Raw genomic sequence first — 22,304 nt, 5'->3', positions numbered from 1 at the left:
TATTTTGCTGTATTATTACATGCATATGCATTCATAAGCGCATAGTTTTATAGTAACTAAAATTGGGTGTGAAATGAGGTATGTATATTTTGACCACTTTTGGCAAAAGAAGGAATATGAATAATTGTGGTACTTACTATAAATATTCCCGATCTTCACGATTGTACTCCATATTTAAACAAGACTCTGCCACAATTTGCAAAACATGTATAATGAGAAATACTGGCACCTGATGGTTTCGTTCGATACAGTACGAAACATGAGAATATGTGATGAGATTAGGAAGCGTTCACAGGCGTCTGAAAACTGACGCTCCTCTGGTACGATCTTTTTCACAGAATTGCGGCTTGCATCGCTATACGGTTGAGTGATGTAAATAAAACACTCGTTCCACCCACCTCTTTTCAACCCTCGTCTATGTTCTGTTCGTTGTCCTCTCAGCTGAACCATCATATATGTGTAGGCGATTCCGTTTCAAGACACATCAGCGTGTCCGCGTCAGAGTAGCTAGAGATGCGCGAATAAAAATGATGAGTAAAACCAGTGAATGCCAGCGCCGTTAGGTTTATAGCGCGCTACAATGAGCGGCAAATGGTTCAGAATGCCCGAATGTAGCAGATTGACTTCATTTTCCCAATATAAGACATATGTCAACTGAGCGTAGTTTGATGCTGTATAAACATTTCAATAATGTTAAACAAATCAGATTACACCTCGTTACGAGGAAGCCACGAATCCATGGCAAACCCGAACATAATCTAAGCTCTCTGCGTCTCACCACAAACCTTGTCTTTGCATCATCATGATCATACAATTCGTGTTCTTGAGGAAATCGCAGCCCATTGCTCCCGTTGGAGATGTCGTTTTATTTTTGTAACGCGTTTACTCACATTTCTTATGCACGCGCGTCGCTACTGTAGCACTCTCGAATGCAGTTCTGTGCAGCAGTGCTACATTTGTTTATGTTGTGTTTTGATTTTCGTGTCTCCCTTAATTTTTGCCGTTCCGCCTGTGTTTGCCGTATTGAAACGACGTGGACACTGTCAGAACGTCTGAGAGAAAGGGCAAAATAAGAAATTTTAGAACGCGTATTTTCTACGCAATGCCTTACTTTCCGTAGGCTCCCACACATAAGCATACGTGCCGCCGCATTGGGAAAGAGCAATAGGATGTAAATGGCGCTCGTCGCTACCGTTTTGCCAGCTTACCATACCACAGCATCGCGAGAGCTTCATACGAGTGGAAGCAGAAATAGAACAACGGTGTCAATGCAGCAATCTTGGGATCTGTGGAGGCGTCTTTTCATCAATTGTATCATGACTGTGGGCAACGGATGGATTTGTCAGACGAAAAAAAAAACGATCAACATTCACTATGGAGCTTCTCTTTCGATAAAGTCTCAACCGTATAATAGGACAAGTAATGAAATCATTTGCAACACGCTTCAATGATTTACTGTACATTGGCTTACTGCGACAACCAGCGTATTTTGCGGCAAAATCTAATGCACCTACCAGTACCAGACAAACGATACTGGTTAGTGGTAGTGGACGTCAGTGACCGGAAAGCGGAACACATAACTTATAGATTGCAAATCTCTACGGATCCGATATGAAGATCGTGCGAGATGCCGCAAAAGTGGCCGTCAGTGGTAGCGCCATAACAGAAGTCAGTGCATTAGCGAAGGTCTGTTGCACAATTTGTGGCTCGTTGTATTTTGCATAACTTATGGAAGATGGATGGTTCGACGAAAACGACTCCATGTATATCCGTTAGGTCAGGGAGTATCAACTGTGCACTAAACTTGGGAGAAAACGAATTGTTGTTATGGATGTTTTTTTCTCTTAAGTTTTTAAGTTAGTAACAAGACAAAATTGACTAGTATGTCGTTACATGCTATAACCATTTTATCAGCATAGTGTCCATCATAGTTGTTCTACCCTGCAATCACTGTTGCGGGAAATAAACTTCCATCAGAGAATGATCGTTTACCTTTTGTAGGACGCAATATGAATACAGTTTAACTATCTTTTTTAAATTAACACATAAAGCACTATTACAAGCTGCAAACTTTAAACGCCATGATAGCAGATGATTTGTAATGTTTGAACCAAAAACCAGGAACTATATTTTTACCTAAAAATCCCAGAACAAGCATAATTTGGAAAATAAATTGCTTGCACAATTGGTGCTCTAATTCTACATAAATTAAGTACACTTCTTCAGCTTCTTTAAACCAACAAAAAACGAATGATGTATCTCACAACCGAATACAAATCATCAGCATTCTAAGTACATATGTTCTTCCGTTCGTACCAAATTAATTTGCATTGAAACACGCGTACAACATGCTGGGCGGATGTTTGATGCAGTGCAGGTTATTCTTCACTGTTTGTTTTCTCATCTTGTCACTTGTACCGTTCGCTGTATGCTAACGGTGTTGTAACGTCGACATAAGTACGGCCCTCCCCCCTGTTGCGCCTAACAAGCAACCGTCAAACATCGTGGAAGTCGTCGTTTTTTTTTATTGCTACAAAAAATTGCAACGGAAGCGAGAACTAACTTAAGAGTGCTGGGTAATGTGACCTCTGTCTAGCGTATGTAACGCAATTATCGGCATTTAGTAGTAATCCACACCTCATGCACCAAGCTTCAACCACAAGACATGGGTTACAAAATATGCTACAATAGAAAGCCTCCGTGCTCCAGATGATAAACAATCTGCTTAATGAGTGGCGCAGGTTCAAGAGTTCAACGGATAACGCCACTAGCAAATATTTACAAAACCTACACCAAAGCAACTAGTTGGGGGGAAAATTTCTTCCCACAAAACACCACGCTAACCTCCACACCTTGCCCGGCGGTGGGCCACGATCGGTTACGGCACGATGGAAATGGCGAAAGTTTACTAAAACCTTGACGCTTTCGTTTGCTGCCCGAACACACATTTCCCACCATTTAACCAACCCCCAGACGCGACCGACCGGATCTGATTCGATGCGAACGATTGATAGGCTCTCGGTTGCAAAGCATAATGATAGCGTAAGGGTGACGCGACTACAGGTTGAAGGCCCCATTTTTTCACTTTCTTACACGGTTCCCATTTTCCGTCTCGCGGTGCGTATACTTCGCGGGAGTGAGAAAATATCGTTTGCCAATTTGCAGCCCCAGTGACTATGCAAATACTAACTAGTGCCTTCAAAAAGGTAAGAGAAAGAATGTCCACGGAAACAATATAGGAAGACAACGACTCACACGGTCGTCCGCTCACCGGAAGCGCTGCATTACGAAATGGATCTCACGCACCTCACGTACAGCCATTGACCATGCAAGAAGCTCACGTGCCAACCTTTAGCAGGTTTGTGGTACGACGTGTACTATTGCGAAGGCTATCCCTCTATCTCTCTCTCTCTCTCTGGATGACGACCGTTTTCCTACGAAGTGAGCACTGTTGAGAAGACATCACAAGTTGTCTATAAATATCAAACACGGATTGAGACCTAGTTTTGCTCACAAACTTTACGTTTTGTGCACACATTTTTAATCTAATTCAAGTTGCAAGTAATCGTAAAGGGTTCCTTAGTACTATTTATAATTTCAGAGTGCGTCCCCTATCTGCATATGCACGCGCTCAATTCCCGGTGGCCAAGCGGTTGGCGCATTCGTCGTCAATTTCGCCAGATTTTATGCCGTGTTTATGAGTCACGTGATGATTTATGGTACGTTTGAGGTTTTCGTGCGTAGTAAACAACAGGAATCACTAAAAGTGACTTTATACAATATATATACTGAGGATAAAATTATTCTTATTGCATTTACAATTCAAAACTGAACATGAACATTGTGAATATGCTTAGTTATGCTTAAAGCACAGTTACATTGAGCGTTTTAAACGGAAGAGTACATTACCTGACCAGCTGCCTTCGAAGCGGTCTGAAAAAAAAGAAAATAAAAAACTCCTTTTTAATCTTTTTATATCTGTACAATATACTCGTAGCTATCATATGAAATTTGGTTAGCTACCGATCAAATTACTTCTCACAAACTTGGTCGTACGTAAAATTACAGTTGGCGGAGTTAGACAAGAAAGTCACATTAGATATACTAAAGTGCATCTTGTCTGGACATGAAAGGAAACATCGGACTCCTTAACAGTTCCTTTGTAGAATCAATTGAATTCTTAGTCATTTTTCTCTAATGTGTTACAGTTGTAAATTCCTAGTCCTGCTATTCCAAACTTTGGAAACTCTTTCGCTCGACTTCACCTCAAGCGAGCAGCACATGCCGGTTGGACTAATTACGAGCATCAAACAGTTGCCTCCATTACGATGAGATACCCTCTACCCCGATGCTCGAACAAATCCGTCTCGGTAGCAATCACATTGCGGAGGGCTTCGATATTTTTAGTCATGTCGGTGCAATCAACGCTCGACATCCAGTGCGCATCGTTTTGTAGACCCGAGAAAGAACTAATTGGATCTCCGGGTCCTCGGGAGGTCTCTGGTGACGGCCTTCGTCAAACTCCCTAGAAAATGTCACTTTTTGTTTATGCTTTGCTCGTTGCGCAAGAGGACACTTTCTCCATTCCAGTGCACTTTTCCCAACGTTTCCGTCCCAACGAAAAGTGAAGGTGCACGCGGTTTCGCCGTCCTCACTTCAAACGATGCTTTATCGGACGGAACAAGGGCGCAACCCCGAAATAGAATTGCCTCCGGCATCAGCAGAGCATGAGAGTGCATCGAAAACGCAATCTTAGGACTCATTAACCGACTGTTTCGAATCACCAGACAGATCGCTTCGGGATGGGTTTTGAAGTTCCATAACGGCGATGACAATTCGATGCCGGTGATTGAGTAGGCGGAAATGATGCACACTTCAGCGCTATCCATTGGAGCGGATGCTAGAGCACCATACGCTAGAACACTACGCTCATTAACCGCCTACAAGCATTATCGTGCGAATAGTGTATCGAAGGCTACCAGACAGGTCGAATCGAAAGAATCAACTCCGGTAGTTGCACTAGTTCATGGCAACCTAGACGAAAGATGCGGCGGCTTGCGACATTACTACAACCGACTCAGGCTGGCCGTGCGCGCTATAAGTGTGCATCATTTCTATTTGCTGTCATAAACGATGTCCTCACATAACACGCATGTTCTCTTGTCCGTTTCGTACAATGCACAATCTGTGAACGACCATGGCTTGCATCAGAAATGTAATGTTTTTAAATTTAATGCTATCATTGCCTAATTGAGTTCAATGATTTTCAATGACACGAAGTAACCTTTTTAATTCACGTGCTTCAACCGAAATGCTTTCAACCTTAATTTCAACTTTAATTCAACCGAAATGCTCATGTTTTCTACACCTTGAACATTAAAATACGATATGTTAACAATTGTTCCATAAATAGAATAACAAGGAACTGAACTTATCATCGCTCAGTTTATAAATATATAAACTTTCACACAAATGCTTAATATATGCAACGTCATTGGGTAAAACAAACTGCAGGCATCTCGTAAAAGGAAAAGTCAATCTTTCGTTTTTAAACTCCATCAATCACTGGTACGACCGGAAATACTTCTATGTGATGTGACGCCTCCCATAAATAAAACGGTATGCTATATGCGTCTTAAAGCTTCTCACTTTCTTTGCTACCACTATAGCGGAGTCATATGTTTTATGGCGTTACTTCTTCGAAAGATTTAACTTTAAATCGTTAGCTTACGTTGGATATAGATTATTCTTCATAAACAAAATTGGAAACAAACCATTATAAATTTTGTTTCTTTGTTAACGTTAACGTTAACCGTTCAGATAACTGTTCTCATAATTGAAAAACTGGTGTTGCTAACAAACAGTGAAGGCAATTTTCAGAACTTTAATTCTAATTAAACTAATTTTCTTGAGACATACTATTATAACAATAGATTCATTTGCGAAACAAGGAATTACTAGGTAATGCCGACAGTTAGTTTGACATTCTTGGTGCATTTACTCTCCGTGTAGCGTATTTTTTGGAAGCTTTGGAACGAGAACCTGATGATTGCATGATAAGAATGACTAGAATTCAACTCACACTAAAACTTAACTTTAATTTAAGAATCACACGGTAAATTTTGCTAGAACGATTTTTAAAGTACTTATAAGGAGTTACAAGGAGAAATACAGGTTTTGGCGAACAAATATTTGGTAGTAGTTTCAAAAACAAGCCAATCATGATATTGTGTGATGTTCCACTAAGACCGGTTTTTGTTTTATGCTCAAAATCAAGTGTTTCTATAGCTATGTTATGCTCTGCTTTACTTGTCCCTCCCTCACGTACATCCCTTACGTACAGTGTATAATGTGTAATTAAAACAATCGAATCTTATCAATTAGTCGAATAAACACTAAATACTTAACAGGTTCACTACCAAAGCTGCAGTAATGGCTAACATCTAAACTCGCAGATGTTAATTTACTGTTTTGATTACTTCAAACCGTGAATTTCATCGCATTCCTTAAATCGATGTTTCGGTCTCTTAACCTTGACATTACGCGCCGTGAAACTTCCACTTCCAGCTGTCTCGGTTCATGTCGGTTAACGCAAGCATAATCCAAAGCTGTTGCCCACCCAACATGGGGAGCTGTCACGAGGCATTTACCACGTCTGTGAGCAGTTACAAAACGATCAAAAGCACGCCGACACCGCACCTTCTGGTGCGCGTGAGCCTAATGCCCCGGAGGCTTTGTGCAGTCGCCAGGCCAGCCTGTTTACCCTACTGGCCACGGTTTTGAACGACGCGTCGAACTTGTCGAATGATCGCGATTAATGTAAAGCAAGCACGTCAGCAAGCGTATTTAAACTTTAATCAACCGATTCACAAACGACTTGTAATTAGAAGCATTAGCTTTGGTTGTCGTGTCGTAAGAATTCTACAACACAAACAACCGGATGCTAGATGCACAATTAGCGAGTCGAGATATGTATCGGCTGGGTGACGTTTGATCGTGGCATTATATTAAATGCGATATGAAATTTACGCACTACTCAATTTCAATTAATATTTCACGCGTTCTGTATCAAAATTACAAAAATAAATACATTGGTGCCATACAATGTAGTACTGCAGAACAAACCATTCGCGTAGGTTTCTGGCCAGAGATAACCATTTGGTTTCATCAATTCAGTTTAGAAAATCAAAACATTCCACCCCTTTAAACTCTGCTTGGGTCGTGAATTCGTTCCATTATATTTCCGGCGATATGGAATGGAAACGGAATGGAGAAAAACAACAACACCGGCACGAGCTAATCTTATAATTAAATTAATTTACTAAACCATCACTTCCGGTTGCTCGCACGTTCGATGTCGGTCAATGTTTTCGATGCCGGTGCTCGGAAATATCGGAAACTGCTGTCACTCCTAAATTTGCTACCCCGCAACCAAAAGTAGGCTAGTTGGACGTAAAGCTTCCCTCTACGAAACATTTCAGACCACATCACAACCGGTACAACCAACCTATCCGGTTGGGGTGGTAATCGTTCGAGCAATGTGGTCACTTTTTTGTACGCGCCAGCCGCTCGCAAGAAGCGACTTTTAATGCCAGAACCGGTCTTGCCATAATCGGGAAATTGCGTAGGATCGATTATTACGCTTTCGGGCTCAATATCGTTGCATCGATCATCGGTGCGTTTCTCTTGCGTACGGGCGTCAGTGTGCCGTGGTTGGGGAAAGAGTTTTATATTTGTGGGATGCTGACAACATTGCACATGGTGCGGTTCGGCAACAATCGGGACAGATTCTCCATTGTTGGGAAGATATATGCGAAGAGAAAGCCAATTTCGATGAAAATGTCAAAGCGACAACGTCTGAAGAGACAATTATCGACTACACCAAAGATATGATACCAGTTCTGCTGACTATATTTGTGTCTGATTAATTTAGCGTGTAGGATCCCGTTTTATGCCATTTGTTATTTTTTTTAAACTCTATTTAAAGCGACACCTATTTCGTTACTACATTACAAAGCATCCAACTCACGATTAACTTTGCACTTTATCAAATTGAAAGTCAATTTCATAGTCACACTATGTATCATTAGCAGACAAATTAGTTGAAATAATTTTAAATTTAAGTGCTTGACACAGTCTATCCAACCCCAACACTAAAATATTCACTAGTACTAATTGAATTTGCAAACACATCTTGCCAATGACACCAACGGTGCGCATGCATTTATTGCTCTTGCACGTTTCCTTCGATATTTACAATTCAAGGCAAACCGTCGATAGCTTCTAACTACACTAAACTACTGCTGACATCATGTATTCCCTGCACAAAGTGACCGATGAGGCTTCGCTCTTGTTCATCGACCATTTGTTAAGTATATAGGTTTCATAATACTCGCATCCCCCCTACGTTGCGTAATATCGGTCATAAGGGTCAAAACAAGGAATAAAAAGGGTTTCACAGCTTTATGTGCTATAAATACAGTAAAGCAGCGATACAAACTTTGGCATACAACAACGGCAAATTCTTATCGTTTTCAAGTATGCGGTTCGTATCGATAAGCTTTGCAGTTTAAATTAGACTCGCATTATCTGGTCTCCGTTTACGTGACCTTCAACGAGAAGAAGATGGTAATGAATTTATTTATTCCGAAATTATAATTTTTTTTCGTCACGAAGGCATTTTCCGCAAGCGTTTTTGTTGTTCCATCCTTTCAAGTCCCAAATAAACAGATTATTTGATTTTGAATGTTTGCGTATTGATGTATTTTGCATGAGCTGCGCATTTTTTCACTATTCAGTATTGTTTGAATTTGAATACATTAACGTGCTGTTGGGGACTTGTTCTTGGAAGCTAAAGAGCTGTTGTTCGGAAAAGGATGTGAAATGAAACCACGTCTTCCCCTGATTGAAGTCAATGAATGATCGTGATTGTTGGACGTCGTATGCATTGCGTACAAACCGGAACCTTCACGGAAGATCACGTGAAAACCGCAAAACCAAGCAGTACAGCTACCGACGAGCTCGATTTCGAGGAACATTGCTGTTGAAATATTCATTAGGTGCACTACGTAGCTGTGGCTTAACCGCTAAACTGTTATGGCAACAAGCTGTGCGTTGAGGCAAAGCAAGTGGTCCAGGAATTCAAAGATCGACAGTTGACGGATATCCAGGTTAAAAAAACGGCAGGCGATACCACAAAGATGCTCTTTAAGCTGCAGTAGATTAGTTCATGTTAACTTATTAAAAAAAAGTCCCTATAGAATTTACTAAACTGTAATGTAAAATATGCCAACAACTCGTATGGTCAACTCGTAAATATGCCAATATGGTCCAGTGGCGGATACTATAAAAACCCAGCGAAAGAACAGTACAACAGTTAACAGATGATGTCATAGGCGTGGTGGTAATTATTGATAATTAATTTCAGTTAGAAGCATCCTTCAATGTCAATCGCTGGTGGTGGCACGGTATGTCCGTGAGTTGACGTGAGATGAGTTGGAAAAACTAATAAAGAAAACTTCAACAAACGACACTTTAGTTCGCCCAACAAAACACCAACAGATGAAACACGGCACATAGCCGAATGCGGATGAATTATCTTATCTTGCTAGAAGTGCAAATAAACAAACACCTCTCCGCAGCCACCATGATGTTTATTTGTTCGACCTCTGTCCTGTAATTTACTGTTTAGCCGGGTTCCAAGAAGAGACGAAGGTTGACGTACTGGCTTCATATCTTTACATGTGCTCGTACTTTACAAGGTCTAATAAAGTTAGTTAGGTAAGCATAAGTAAAAATAATTTCATTACGAATCATTGGTCAACTTCCGACACAAGCCTTCGCCTTATAGTCGATATTCTTACTTTCACACGACAGATATGGAGTTTCTGTAAGGCTAAGTGAAAGATTTGCTGATACTTTACAATTCAATATTTACTTCTCTATGTTTTACATATTAAATTTTAAGTATCATTTAATAAAATTCTAAAAGCAACTGTAGTGGCAAATGATTTTAAGGGCGATATAAGACATAAAGATGAAAATTTGAAAGTTTCTGCGCCATTTCGTGATTGTTTGAAGCGTATGTCTAGTTCGGGCCTATGTGATGGTAAATATTTTGTTCCACGCAGTCAACTTTTTAGTATGCATAAATTAGCCCCATATAACACACCAAACAAGCTCTGTTCCCTCTTTTTCATTTTACTGCTGAAGGTTTTTCATGTTGCTGAGATGGTTTGGCATTTTCTGCGTCTTGCGGCTAAAAGCGTTACCCGTGTTGGTGGAGGGGTTTAGCCGGGCAGCAAGTTCGTATGGGCGTATGTGCACGCCATGGGCGCAAGATTTTTCTACACAGCGCTTTGGCACAGCTGACACCCACTAAATGTGGATTCCAGTCAATGTATTCGCTTCTTTCGTTGAACGGAGGTATGTTTATTTTGTGCGAGAATACGGAAACTGTGCCCACGAACGGGCGCTCATCCGTTAGCGAAATATCATCCAAACATACGCGCGCACGAGAGCTTACGCGATCTATGACCAACACCGTTTAAGCTTAACGAATGGCATTCCAACCTAGATTTGAAGTACCTCTCGCGATATTGAGCATAAATTGCGCACCAGGTTGCACTGGTGTGTGGGGGCACTATTAACGATCCCCAACAGAATAATATAACAGCGTCTTGTAGCTGGCACCCACAAGAAAAAAGGACAACTATAGTACACCCGTCCGTGTTGCTGTGTTTACTCTCTTATTAGAATTGCATGTGCCCTTTACACGTTGAATGCAATGTAGGCCACTAAACCCATTTCACACTATCGTTTTGTTTAGTTAGAGTGTTTGCAACGATATCTTGATTACACATAAGCATTGTATGGAACTATAGTAGCTTGGATATAACAAAAAATGTTAGCGTGAAGTATAGTGAGTCAAATCTAACGCTTAATTTGCCTATGATTTCTCAGAATTCAGATCATGTGGAGAACACTTTACGTCCTCGATGAGTTCACCAATTGAGCTGAACAGCCGGTTCGCTTGTATACTTGAACATACTAGCACTTTGGATATCTTTGAAACCTGTTGGGTCGTAGACAATATAGCCGGACAAGCAAATATGGCACCCATTTATGGTACATGCCGACTCTTGGCCGCAGTTATGTATATGCTATTTAGGATCCCGCACACTAACCGCACGATCTTCACGCGTACACAAGTAGAGGATCGGATCTACTTGGTGGTCTCCGCTGAATGTTGAGCCTATTTCATCATTGTTCACTTATCCTTGGGCGGCCCTATTTCGGCCAACAGTCCGAGGCTGTCCAAACGGGTGAGCGCCCTGAGCTTGGAGTGTTTCTTCCGAACCACCAACATTGATTGATTGCTTCACCCACCAATTCGAGCGCCATCGACGACTAATTTGAAAATGATAACCTCCAAACCTGATAAATCAAACACATTCACGTTTCTCGACAGCCATCTATTATCACAGAGATCATGTTGCACTGTTACAAATGTTTGCCACATCTATATTCGTGAACATTGAAGTATAAAAAATCACACATCACCCAACCAACGTTGGTGTTACGGGTGATCTTTGCCGTTAAACGATGTGCGATAAATTAAAAAGAAAAGTATCTATTATTCAATCATGGGCTACCAAGTTGCATCAATGAAACTCACATGAAACTCTCATACGCATATGAAAAACAATGTTTCATAGAACAAATACATCTTCAACGATGAACATGTTAAATCGATAATTACCGAGCGCCAGCATATTTTAAGCGTGCAGGGATGGGCAACATGCGAATACGAATCCTCATATGTTGATTTAAAAAAAAGGTAGACAAACTCCCTTTCTTTAATTAATTATACTTATTTTTCATGATATTTCGTGATAACAAAAAAGGTCAAAACGATTTTTTTTTTATTTTTCATTACATCACACGAAAGCTGAATCATGAATGTAATAGGTGTGAGATTGTGATGCTTGGGAATATTTTTATTTAGTTGATGTATTTTGATTTGTTATAGTTTATCTATTGTTACGAAATTAAGCATACGCACTACTCCAATGCCAATACCAAAGCATATTTCATCCCTATTTCAAACTACAAAAAATCTTGATGATATAATGATAAAACGTGTTTTCAAAATTTGGCATACGAGAGCGTATCTAACTAACATTAAGATAGGTCATAGTGCTACAAACGTTACGATAAGACACTTACGATTGAACCGCTCCTTGAAGTCTTCGTCGAACCCATTTTCGATGGCGTTCTCCAGGGCGTCCATGGCGTTGTTGATGCTTCTTTCGAAATCAGTGTCGCTATCCATGGTGGCGTCGCACACTGTTGTGTTCTGTACTGTAGATCAAACAATTCCCGATAGTGGATGATTGATTCCGGCACTTCTCTTGTCACTACCACATGCATTGATCACTGAAGAAACATGACACAACTTTCGATCACTTTGCCACGCACTATCAATTACTTTGATTGCTTTACATCACAAAATTTGCACATTATTCTACCGCACAGAGCACTTACTTATTAATTTTTTATTTCACTGAACTCACTTCTGCTGGCTGTTGGCTTTATTCTACACGGAAATCAAATTGAAGAGTAAAAATTTAATTAACGTAACAAATGCGCTATTTCACTAGTGTAGCACTATTTTCTAACGAACTCTACTCGCTAACTGGCGTCATTTTGATTTTCAACTTTTAATCCTTTGTATGTACTAAAGTATATATTGCATCCACGTTTCCTTAGCCTTAATCACGAAACAACCGCGGATAAGCGCGTTTGACGGTGGTCTGTTTGATCGAGCAAAACACGGCCCTGGGCTTGGCCAGTCAAGCGGACAAACGGGTATTGCATGGAGTTTTCTCACTCGGTTTGCTGTAGTCGCATCCCATTCTCACACTAAAGGCAATGCTCATTCATTATTTTTTACAGCGTTCAACCTTTCTCGCTCCCACCCGGGCCATTTGTCGCCTTGCCAGAGATCGATCGGACAGAGGCATTCCAGCGTACAAACACAAACAAACACACCTTCGAGCGATTTTCGTCGTAGCAACCATAATCAACACCATCGCCACCACCACCACTACATACAGTGGCGAGGGACAACACTGAAATAATATGCGCGACAGGTACCTGTCGGGCGTATGATATCATCATTGCGTATCAGAATCTCGTCTCCACCGTCCTGCGAAGAGACATACCGATCCCAAGCTGGCACACGCTGCCTGATTGTTGCTCAACTCGTCTTGTGTGAAAGACTGGATCGATTGAACAACAGCAGCCTACGGATGTGAAATAGTAGTCACACAAACCGAGCAAGGCACACCCGATCGAATGCAATTTACCAAGCTCCGTTCCCCCGCTGGGATCGAAACAAACAAGTGCGTAGGTTTATGTTTGGCCGATAGTTACTTGCACGGTCACCACAAACGTTTACCTAGTCGAAGTCGTGGAATAATTGAATTGGAGTTTCTTTCATCCAAAGCGGCACGTTACTTTAACATTTCACTTTAGGTGAAGATTTTAACATTGGAATTAACCGCAATGATATCTAAAACAAAACAAATATTTACACCTACCATGACGTGCCTGACCCTGACGTTTATTGTACAATCAGGATAAATACGTACCAACTTCACTTTGCATAAACCCAGCAAAACTCACAAACATAGCTCATTTCCATGGCGACAGGCAATGAACGATATAGCAGTCTGGTTTGGTCGATAGTTTTCTTTTGTATTAACTGTAGAACAAATGTTCAAAATAAGCAATCATGATGGAGGACCATCGTTACATTCTATTCTTTACCGTGCCAATCTTTCCTTTTTACCTTCACCATAGCTGTTGCGTGCTTAACCACATTTCAGATAGTAAAAGTTTTTTTTTATTCTTTACAAAACAATTCTCGATGATTCTTGAATCACGCTTACAAGAATTTGTAAGGCATTTTTAAGCTTCCTCAACTATTGCTATAAATCTACATAGAAAATTGAGACATTTATCCCATACTGTAAGGGTCGTTGTGATTATGAGAGTCACTAATATTATACTCCATGCACGTGATGGAAAAAGCGACCAATCATTTGGTATATGCTTGGACTAATATAAATAGGGCATGCAAAAAAGGACAGAACCACATTCAGAATATCCTTATCTTTTTTACAATTTGCTTTGCATTTTTCTCTACTGCCTCTAGCTAGCACGACAGTTTTTTTTCTGTATAAACCAACTACAGGTACACTCTAATTAAATTAACCTGCCTAAAGTTGTCGCGACGAAAACAATCATTAATTTTGTTACCCCCTACCGGCTTACTCTAATTACCGAATATTCTAGAGCAGACGTACTGTCGACTGTATATTCAAAGTGCCTAATTTATGACGAACTAATACTCACTTGAGTTTATGCTGTAAAAGAACTGATAGAAAAAGAATTTTAGAAATGCCTTTAACTTCCGAATTCACTCAGCACACACCGTGACTGATTCGTATGAAGCAAACAAGTTTATCACTAATAATTAACACACTTAGCATCGATATCCTTTTCACATTGTGTTGTAAGTATGACCGTATGACCGTTCCGCAGCGCACTACCGATTCGACTGTACTGCTCAGATGTGTCCTATTGACTGACAATTCGACCGAAACGGTTCGATGGCGATGACGTTGCTTGGCGACCACAATACAACCATATTCCCTGCCGACACTAATCAATCGCGTGCTGGGTTTTCCTAGCCCTCAGTCGCTTTTTTTGTTGCCATTGCGCTTATGTTTGTGAACGGCCACAGTTTCATGACCCATTGATCAGTAGTGCGCAAGGTGAATTTACCGCCCAGTACTGTTGTTCTGTACTCGTGGATATGCAAAAGTGTGTGTTTGGATGTCAGACAAATCAAAACCCGTTTGTGCTGAGCACGGTTCGCGGCAAACTGCAAAGGGATTTTTTTCTCCATGGCAACGTGTTCGCTACAAACCAACAACAAACATTTGCAGGTAATAGTAATGGAATAGGTAATTCTATTGGCTCATTGTAGAATTTGCGGTTCCTTGTTTAAAAAAAAAACGAATCACATGTTGCAAACAATGTAATTTGCTAGAAACTGATAGCACAATGAAGTATCTTATTTTGATAACGTTCTGTGGAAACTTCATTTTAAATATTCACAACAGCAAATCCCTCGTAAAAATTATTCCAACGTGTGAACTCACACATTTCCACTAACCAATGGTTACGGTTTCGTTTCGACATACACTCGCAGCTACAGAAGTGTTAACCTCTTCAATGCCCTACTGAGCCTTCGTGATGAGATTAATGCTTGAAGTAACACTTAATCTGCATGCTACGTAATAGATTAAAGTGCATCGATCCATATATCCTCTGGGGGTCTCGTGTTAGTTACCACCCATCAACAAATTGCGACTGAAAAAAGAGTAGGTCTTAGGCATAAATGCAGTTTTTGCTCAAAAATCATGTTTCCACTCCTGCGGCAGATCCTCTTCGTTCACTTGGCAGGAGGTACGGACAGGTCAAACAAGTATATATTCTTTTCATACAAGTTCCCAAATAGCTTCACGTACCTGTCATGAATAAAACCTGTTTTGAAATGAACAAGAGAGTAACGACCTTGAACATGAACCTCCTTCACATCAACGGGACACGATGGCTCACTTGTTAAATCAACAGAACTAGATGCAACCAAAGAAATTAAGAAAACTCCTGGCTACCAGTACATCACCGCATTGTTATTCGGCATCATCATAACGAAACACACGGAACTCGAGAAATGTTGAAATTAAGTATATTTTATTACTCGTTTATGATAAATTTCTGTAAGTGCCTTTAGTTTTGCTCAGTTTATTTCATATCGTTAATGCATTACCTTTATCGTTCATTTCTTACACTTACCAAATCTTATGTCCATGATCAACACACCGAAAACTAAATTGCTTTAAAAATAAGTTTTTTTCCTAACGTTCGAAGGAAAATGTAAACACGAACACAAACGCCTAACCTAACATGCATCCTTAACGGAAGCAAACACAATCCATCTAAAATGTTCTAATACATTTTAGCGGTTCGTCAGATACCTACACATAAGATTGTCCTAATGAAAAAAGGGCTAGCGTGTGCGACACCGCAAACAGGAAATGAAGGTCGCAGAATATACAAACATCGCTTAGCCAACAAACCGATCCTGCATAGTCCGCGGCCAATGTAACATATAGAACGTTGGTGTTTTAAAAAAATTCTCCTCAGTTACATCGACTCTATTATATTTTGTCACAACAATACTCTAAATTGCCATCAGGTGGTTCGAATCGAATGGTTTCTGCATCACTATTAAGTGATAATCTGATTTTGTATGCGTCGCTTGGCTGGAAATTTCTTCAATCTGCGAACCAAAATTAATCATTAACAGTAACTTTTTGTTAAATGGCGGAATGCATTCATGAAATACGAATGTGTGCTTTTTTAAACGCCCATCGGTGCTGTGCTTGGTGTTTCTGTCCCATCCATACGTCAACAAATGCAATGCCGTGACCCAGTGATCTGTTTTATTCGTTGATCAAATCTCCATAATATGCGGTCAGTGCGATTAGTTTACGGTCGAGGAAGTTCTGTTCGATTTCAACGGCACCGTTTGGTCCTGCCAACATCGTCAGTTGCTGTGTGTTCGAGTTGCGCGGTAAGTAGATGGCGACGTTTTTACTCACTCGCTGGGCAGCTTGCATCAGCTGCGTGGCCGGTACAGGTAGTAGCGATTGCTCCAAATCGTACACTTCTTCCTTCAGATATCCAGGACCACCCCACGGAGGCGATAGGAACACAACATCTGCCTGCAATCGATCGACCAGCTGCATAAAATCTCCAACAATGAACTCTATACGGTCCGCTACTCCATACACCGCTGCATTGTGTTTGGCCATCTCAATCTTCCGAGGATCGATATCGACTGCAATCACCTTTTGACAGCTGAAAGCAAACTGAATCGTATTGCCTCCACAGCCACAGAATGCGTCGATGAGCAGATCCGAACGACAACGTTCGGCTGTATGTGATGCCACCTTTTCCGGTGTGACCGAAAACCAAGATTCCCGATCTAGTCGAATACCCGAGTCGAAAAGCGAAAACAGAGAAAATCGCTTATACCAGTACTTAAGCAGTGATCTGTCGTTGGCGATGTCGGCCGGAAGGCTGGCCACGAATTTAGTTTTGCGCTTCTTTTTCTTTTCCTTCTTCGTGCTGGTTGACATGGCGCACCCACTTTCGCTGGAAGCAATAGCTGGAGTTTCCGCAACGGTGTCGGGCCCATCACCACTTTCCAGTGAATCAACATCCTTTCCGACAGCAATCGGAAGCAGATTATACTCGAGGAGCGCACTCGATCGTACACTTGCTCTGCCCAGCGCTCCCGGGTTGGTTTCATCGTCGTCGGAAGAAGTGTGAAGGAGCAATGCTTCCGGAGCGGCAGAATCGGTCTTGTCGGTGGCGCCAACCATCTGCAGTTCGTTCCCGTCGTCATCGAAGTATGTATGCTTCGGTTTGTGGTGTTTCATTTTCAACACTCGATTGTGTAGCCGAATGTGTTTCTTGCGATAAAATACCTCGCCAGAGAGGTTTATGATCGATTCCGTCTCATTGGCCGGATCGGAGAAAGAGTATCCCATCAGCTCAAATGCAGCCTTCAGGCGTTCTTTTGGCGTTTCTTCATTGTCACTCTCGTGACTGCGTTTCAGGTTGATCGGCTTTTCATTCGGTGGTCTGTCGTCACCACCGTCGCCGGCATGTGATGATTGCGATGGTTTTCCAAATGCCGTTGGTAAACCGTACGATTGCAGTACCATCGATAAATCTTCGACCGACTCCGCTGTTTGTGCATTTTTAGTGTCCTTGTTACGCGTGTCGTCGTTTCCATCCTTCGGTTCATTCATTTCTTCCGTTTGTGACAAGCGCATTTCTGCAACCATTTCCGGAAGCTGCTGTTCCGTCTGGTGTAACTGGTAGGAACGGGTATCGCTTCTGCTTCCACCATTATTGCTATGACGCTTTCGTTTATGATACTTTGAGTTTGTGTTACGTTCACCACAGCTCGCACTTTGCTCATCGTTCGCGTGTTCGGCCATGAAGTGATGGTACTGTTTGGCGTACAGCTCTTGGAAATGTTGTTGCCACAAAATCTGCCAATATTGCTCGCCATCCATCGCGGCCTCTTCATCTGGTGGTATCGGTGCTCCAGCCGTTTGATTCGCACCTACTAAATACTCTGTTTCAAGCATATCCGAACTGTTCGAGCTTTCGTTTGAATGTTCAGAACTAAGACTTGCAGAAAGGTTTGAACTTTCCGAGCTTACCTTCGAGCTACAAAAATCGTAACTCGAAATTGTCATCCGCGTGACGTTAGTCATGGAATCCGTGGTGCCTATCGTAAGCGGTATGCTCGACGTTACCGAATCACATCGTGGACTTAGCAGAGCTTCATTTTCGCAGCTACCTGAACGGTGTGCACACCAAAGAACATCATCTACACCTCCACCGCCGCTGCTGCTGACCGCTGTGCCTTGACTGAAAGGCAATGGCCAGTGTGCCATTTGGTAAGTTGATTTTGTGTAGGGATGGGGCGAACAGGCGGACACCACGATTTCCATGCTGGTTGCCGTTATTGCATCGTTATCGAAAGAAAAATCTTTATCCACTTCTGTCGCAGTTCCCGGAGTGGCTTCACTTTTGTCATGAGGCGTATTGGTACCAGTGGCCTGGCCAGCATCTTCCGGTTCTAGATACTCCGGATTTATATAGTCACTATACTTTTCAATCCAGGACGCCCAAATTATTGCCTCGCCATGTTTGCTCCAGAACGTTTCCCATGCGTCGTGTAAATCCTCCCGTCCGAATGCCTCTGGAAGACTGTTATTCCGTTCCATTGATGCAACGGTTGTAATGGGCCCCGCACAACCTGGACCATGTTCATTATCGTCGGTGTTAGATCGGCCGCTTTCAAGCAGCTCATCTTTAAGCGATAGCTTCCGTTCATGAATTCGTTCCGACAGGTCAGCACCACTGTCGCTGGAGTGCAATCCGGATGTTACGATACTTCTTACAGTTGAGTTACCCGTCGTTAAGCCTGCCGCAACAGATTGCGATCCACCGCCAGAAGCATAGAGTACATGTTCGTGCTCGTCAGTACTGCAATAGTTGGTATCGGAGTGACTGGCACTGGCACTGAAGTAGCAGCTGGCGTCACTGGTAGTCCCCGCATCGCGATCACCCCATTTGGATGGCATTTTACGCACACCATCACGGCCAAAGCTAAGTTGCTTTATTAGAGGTTCCTCGATAAACACATCGTCCACCTCTGCACGGTCCAGTACATCCAAGAGTTCGTCTGAAGCACCACCAGCCAAATATTTTACAGTTTCTTTTACATTATCTGCAACACCCGCAGTTTCTGCTGGCTTCACTGCTATCGGGGAATATGACCGTTCTGTTTGCGCTATGGGATCCATCGATGGAATCAAGGGTACAGAATCACCACGTTCCAAGGTGGACACGTAAACATCGTAGTAGTTTTTGATGAATACACGACTGCACAAGCAATAGATGCTCTTTTTCTTATCCTTAACCAGTGGATGCGACAGGTAAATCTCGGCTAGGGGTTCCCAGTGGCCCTCGGAAGCACTCATCGTGTTTTTGGGCACTACAATGCCAGAGCTGAAAGAATACAGCACACATTACGTCCTATTCCAGTGCTTCTACTAGGAAAACCCCAACGGAACACATTCACACCTCGCTAGCTGTGTGCTTTTCGAAGACTTGTTTTAAAGGAAAATATTTGTAATGCCCGATTTTACTTACCATTCAAAACACCACTGGGAGGGGATTTTAGTTTTCGTTCCTTTCAGATCGACATTTTTTATTTACATTCGAAGGATCTCCCCAAGGAACAATTTTTATCCCCCAACAAACATGCTCATTCCAAATGCCAAACGTCTTCTCAAACGGCTCTCAAATGTCACTTTGGTATTATTTGGCATTTTTCGTTTGACCCCAAGTACAAATTTCGAGCAGTCGTTTCATACGGCGGCACTCTATCAACCTGACTTTTCGAGCAAATTGTTACCCTTCACACCCCCTCTGGCCTAGATTTAGCTTGTCAATTTCCACTTGGGACGTTCCGCTTGGTACATTCAGACGTTTAAAAATCAATGACCAAGGCTTGTCAAACAGAACGTTAAAAATTTGCACTACCATTGCCAAAAAGAGAAGCCGTGGGGGGAAAAAATTTCCGTCAGTCAAAAGCAAGGGAAAGTACAATTTACCACGAAAGGGTTACAGAAATAGTGGGTTTTTAAGCAAAATCAAAGCAAAAATGTATGTATTTAAGACAAGCTGGATATTTATGTGGGTGAGTGAATGTAATGAAATGTTGCAAGGATTCACATAGTGTTTTGTTGTTTTAAAAGTGCTCAAAATAGGAATGTGTTGTTAAATATTGCCATTTACCAGGACCAGTACGGCAGGATTATAAAATCCAGCACGTCTTAATTAAGCACCACTGTCCTATTTTCTTCTAAAAAAACCTAAAAAAACCTTAAAAAAACTAAAAGAAATTATACGCGTGGCCATTTTGTGAACGCAATAGCCATTCGCGTATGGCATCCAAGCAGCCGCTTAGAAGAGTAGTAAAAAAGTGCAGTAAAAAGTGTGTATTGGTATGCGGTAACCAATGTTAATTGTGTTCTTATGATAAATGAAATCTCAATTTATGCACTAGAAAATGCATCAAATAATATAAAAAATGTTGCATATTTGATTCTATCCACAACCGAAAACAGCAGTGGTGCAAGCGCAGCCATTATGAGAGAATGAGAGCCAGGCACCCGCACGGCCCCTTCCTCGTTCCTTCCACACCTCCTCAATGGGCTAACAAATCTGCTGTCCGGCCGATTATCTGGCCAAAAAACTGCCAATCTTTCGCTTCGTGCCGACTTCGGAATTGCTTCGTGGGAACTCGGCCTGAAACACGAAGATTATCGAAGTGTCAAGATCATTAAAGACAAGGTGGCCTTTTCGAACAATTTGACAGCAAGAGGCAGCATTTTCAAAACGAAAAGTTTCGTGTGTGAAAAGTTGTGGACGGTTGTGAAATAATTCGTTTGAATTTATTAGTACAGCAGTGTTGTAGGGCGCTACAATAATATTTCCTACAAGGAAATAATGTAGTGCTACAGAAACCAAGAAGTTTTAAACTATAACAATTTTTTTTACGATGCGGTCGTTTCAAATGTGTATATTGCGAGAGTGTATATAGCGTGAGTGCATCTTATGGAATAAATAATATGCACGCATTGTTTGACGATAATAACATGCAATATTGAAATATCACAGTAAAACTTTTTTTTTTATTCAATAAGGACGGCCAGACCGTATTGCTCACACTAAAACTTAATATTGATTCAAACATGTACAATGATCATGATATGATCAATGTTGAATAATTGTTTAAAATAGAACCAACGGGTGCCGAAAACTAATAGTTTTAGATTAGTGGTGGGTGAATCTGATTCACATTCATGAGTGAATCTCTGTTCTGTGAATCTGTTCCTTGTTCAAATAATTTTGATGTTCTTGTTATATGTAAGCTACGTTACGTATAAGTCACTTTTTGTAAAGCCTCATTAAGTCGTCTTCGGTGGACGATGCAATACTGCTAAACACTGTTGCAAATCAGAACATCATCATTTGAACAAACAGTTTCAATTCTCGATACACCTTCCTCGTCATCTACATGCATAGTACAACTTCGTCCATTCTAAGGTTGTTCGTTTTGTCCTTCTGGTTTCCACTGGTTTAGAGGCGCCATTGAATAAATGGTCGCAATCTACATGTTAAATGATAATATTAGCTAAGATAGAACCAAAGTTTTTGTACAACAACTGTTTAGTTTCGTATGACGTAGACAAAAGAAGTTGCACAAATTTTATGAATGGCCCATTTGTTAACGATTATAGGCACGTGCGCGGCTGAAGTACTTAAGAAATTCAATAGTATTGGTAGCAACAAGGAAGAACAATAAGCCTCTATTTGTTACTTTGCTATTTGATCACATGTTAGTGGTAGATTTTACTCGCTTACAGACGTTGTCGACGGGAATGAAAGATTCGGTTAGCGAAAACAAAATTAAGCATTGTGCCCGTATTTTTGTCTCATTGACTGTTCTTTGAATGTTGCATTGATGCCACACTTCCAGATCGTAGGTTATTAGTGCAGGTTTGAGTATC

The 22,304-nt window shown here is 41.4% G+C and overlaps 1 protein-coding gene across 1 annotated transcript; it reads right to left on the bottom strand.

Annotated features, from left to right (window-relative positions):
- Nucleotides 1-16,580: 16,580 nt before the first annotated feature.
- LOC128707910 (trimethylguanosine synthase) lies at nt 16,581-19,706 on the bottom strand. The gene has a single exon (XM_053802866.1). It carries the CDS (start codon nt 19,704-19,706, stop codon nt 16,581-16,583), a length of 3,126 nt encoding a protein of 1,041 aa, XP_053658841.1.
- Between the last annotated feature and the right edge of the window lie 2,598 nt (nt 19,707-22,304).

Source organism: Anopheles marshallii, chromosome 2 (genome assembly GCF_943734725.1).
Source record: "Anopheles marshallii chromosome 2, idAnoMarsDA_429_01, whole genome shotgun sequence".
NCBI lineage: Eukaryota > Metazoa > Arthropoda > Insecta > Diptera > Culicidae > Anopheles > Anopheles marshallii.
Note: the sequence above shows the minus strand (reverse complement) of the source record. Positions and strands in the feature narration are given on the sequence as shown.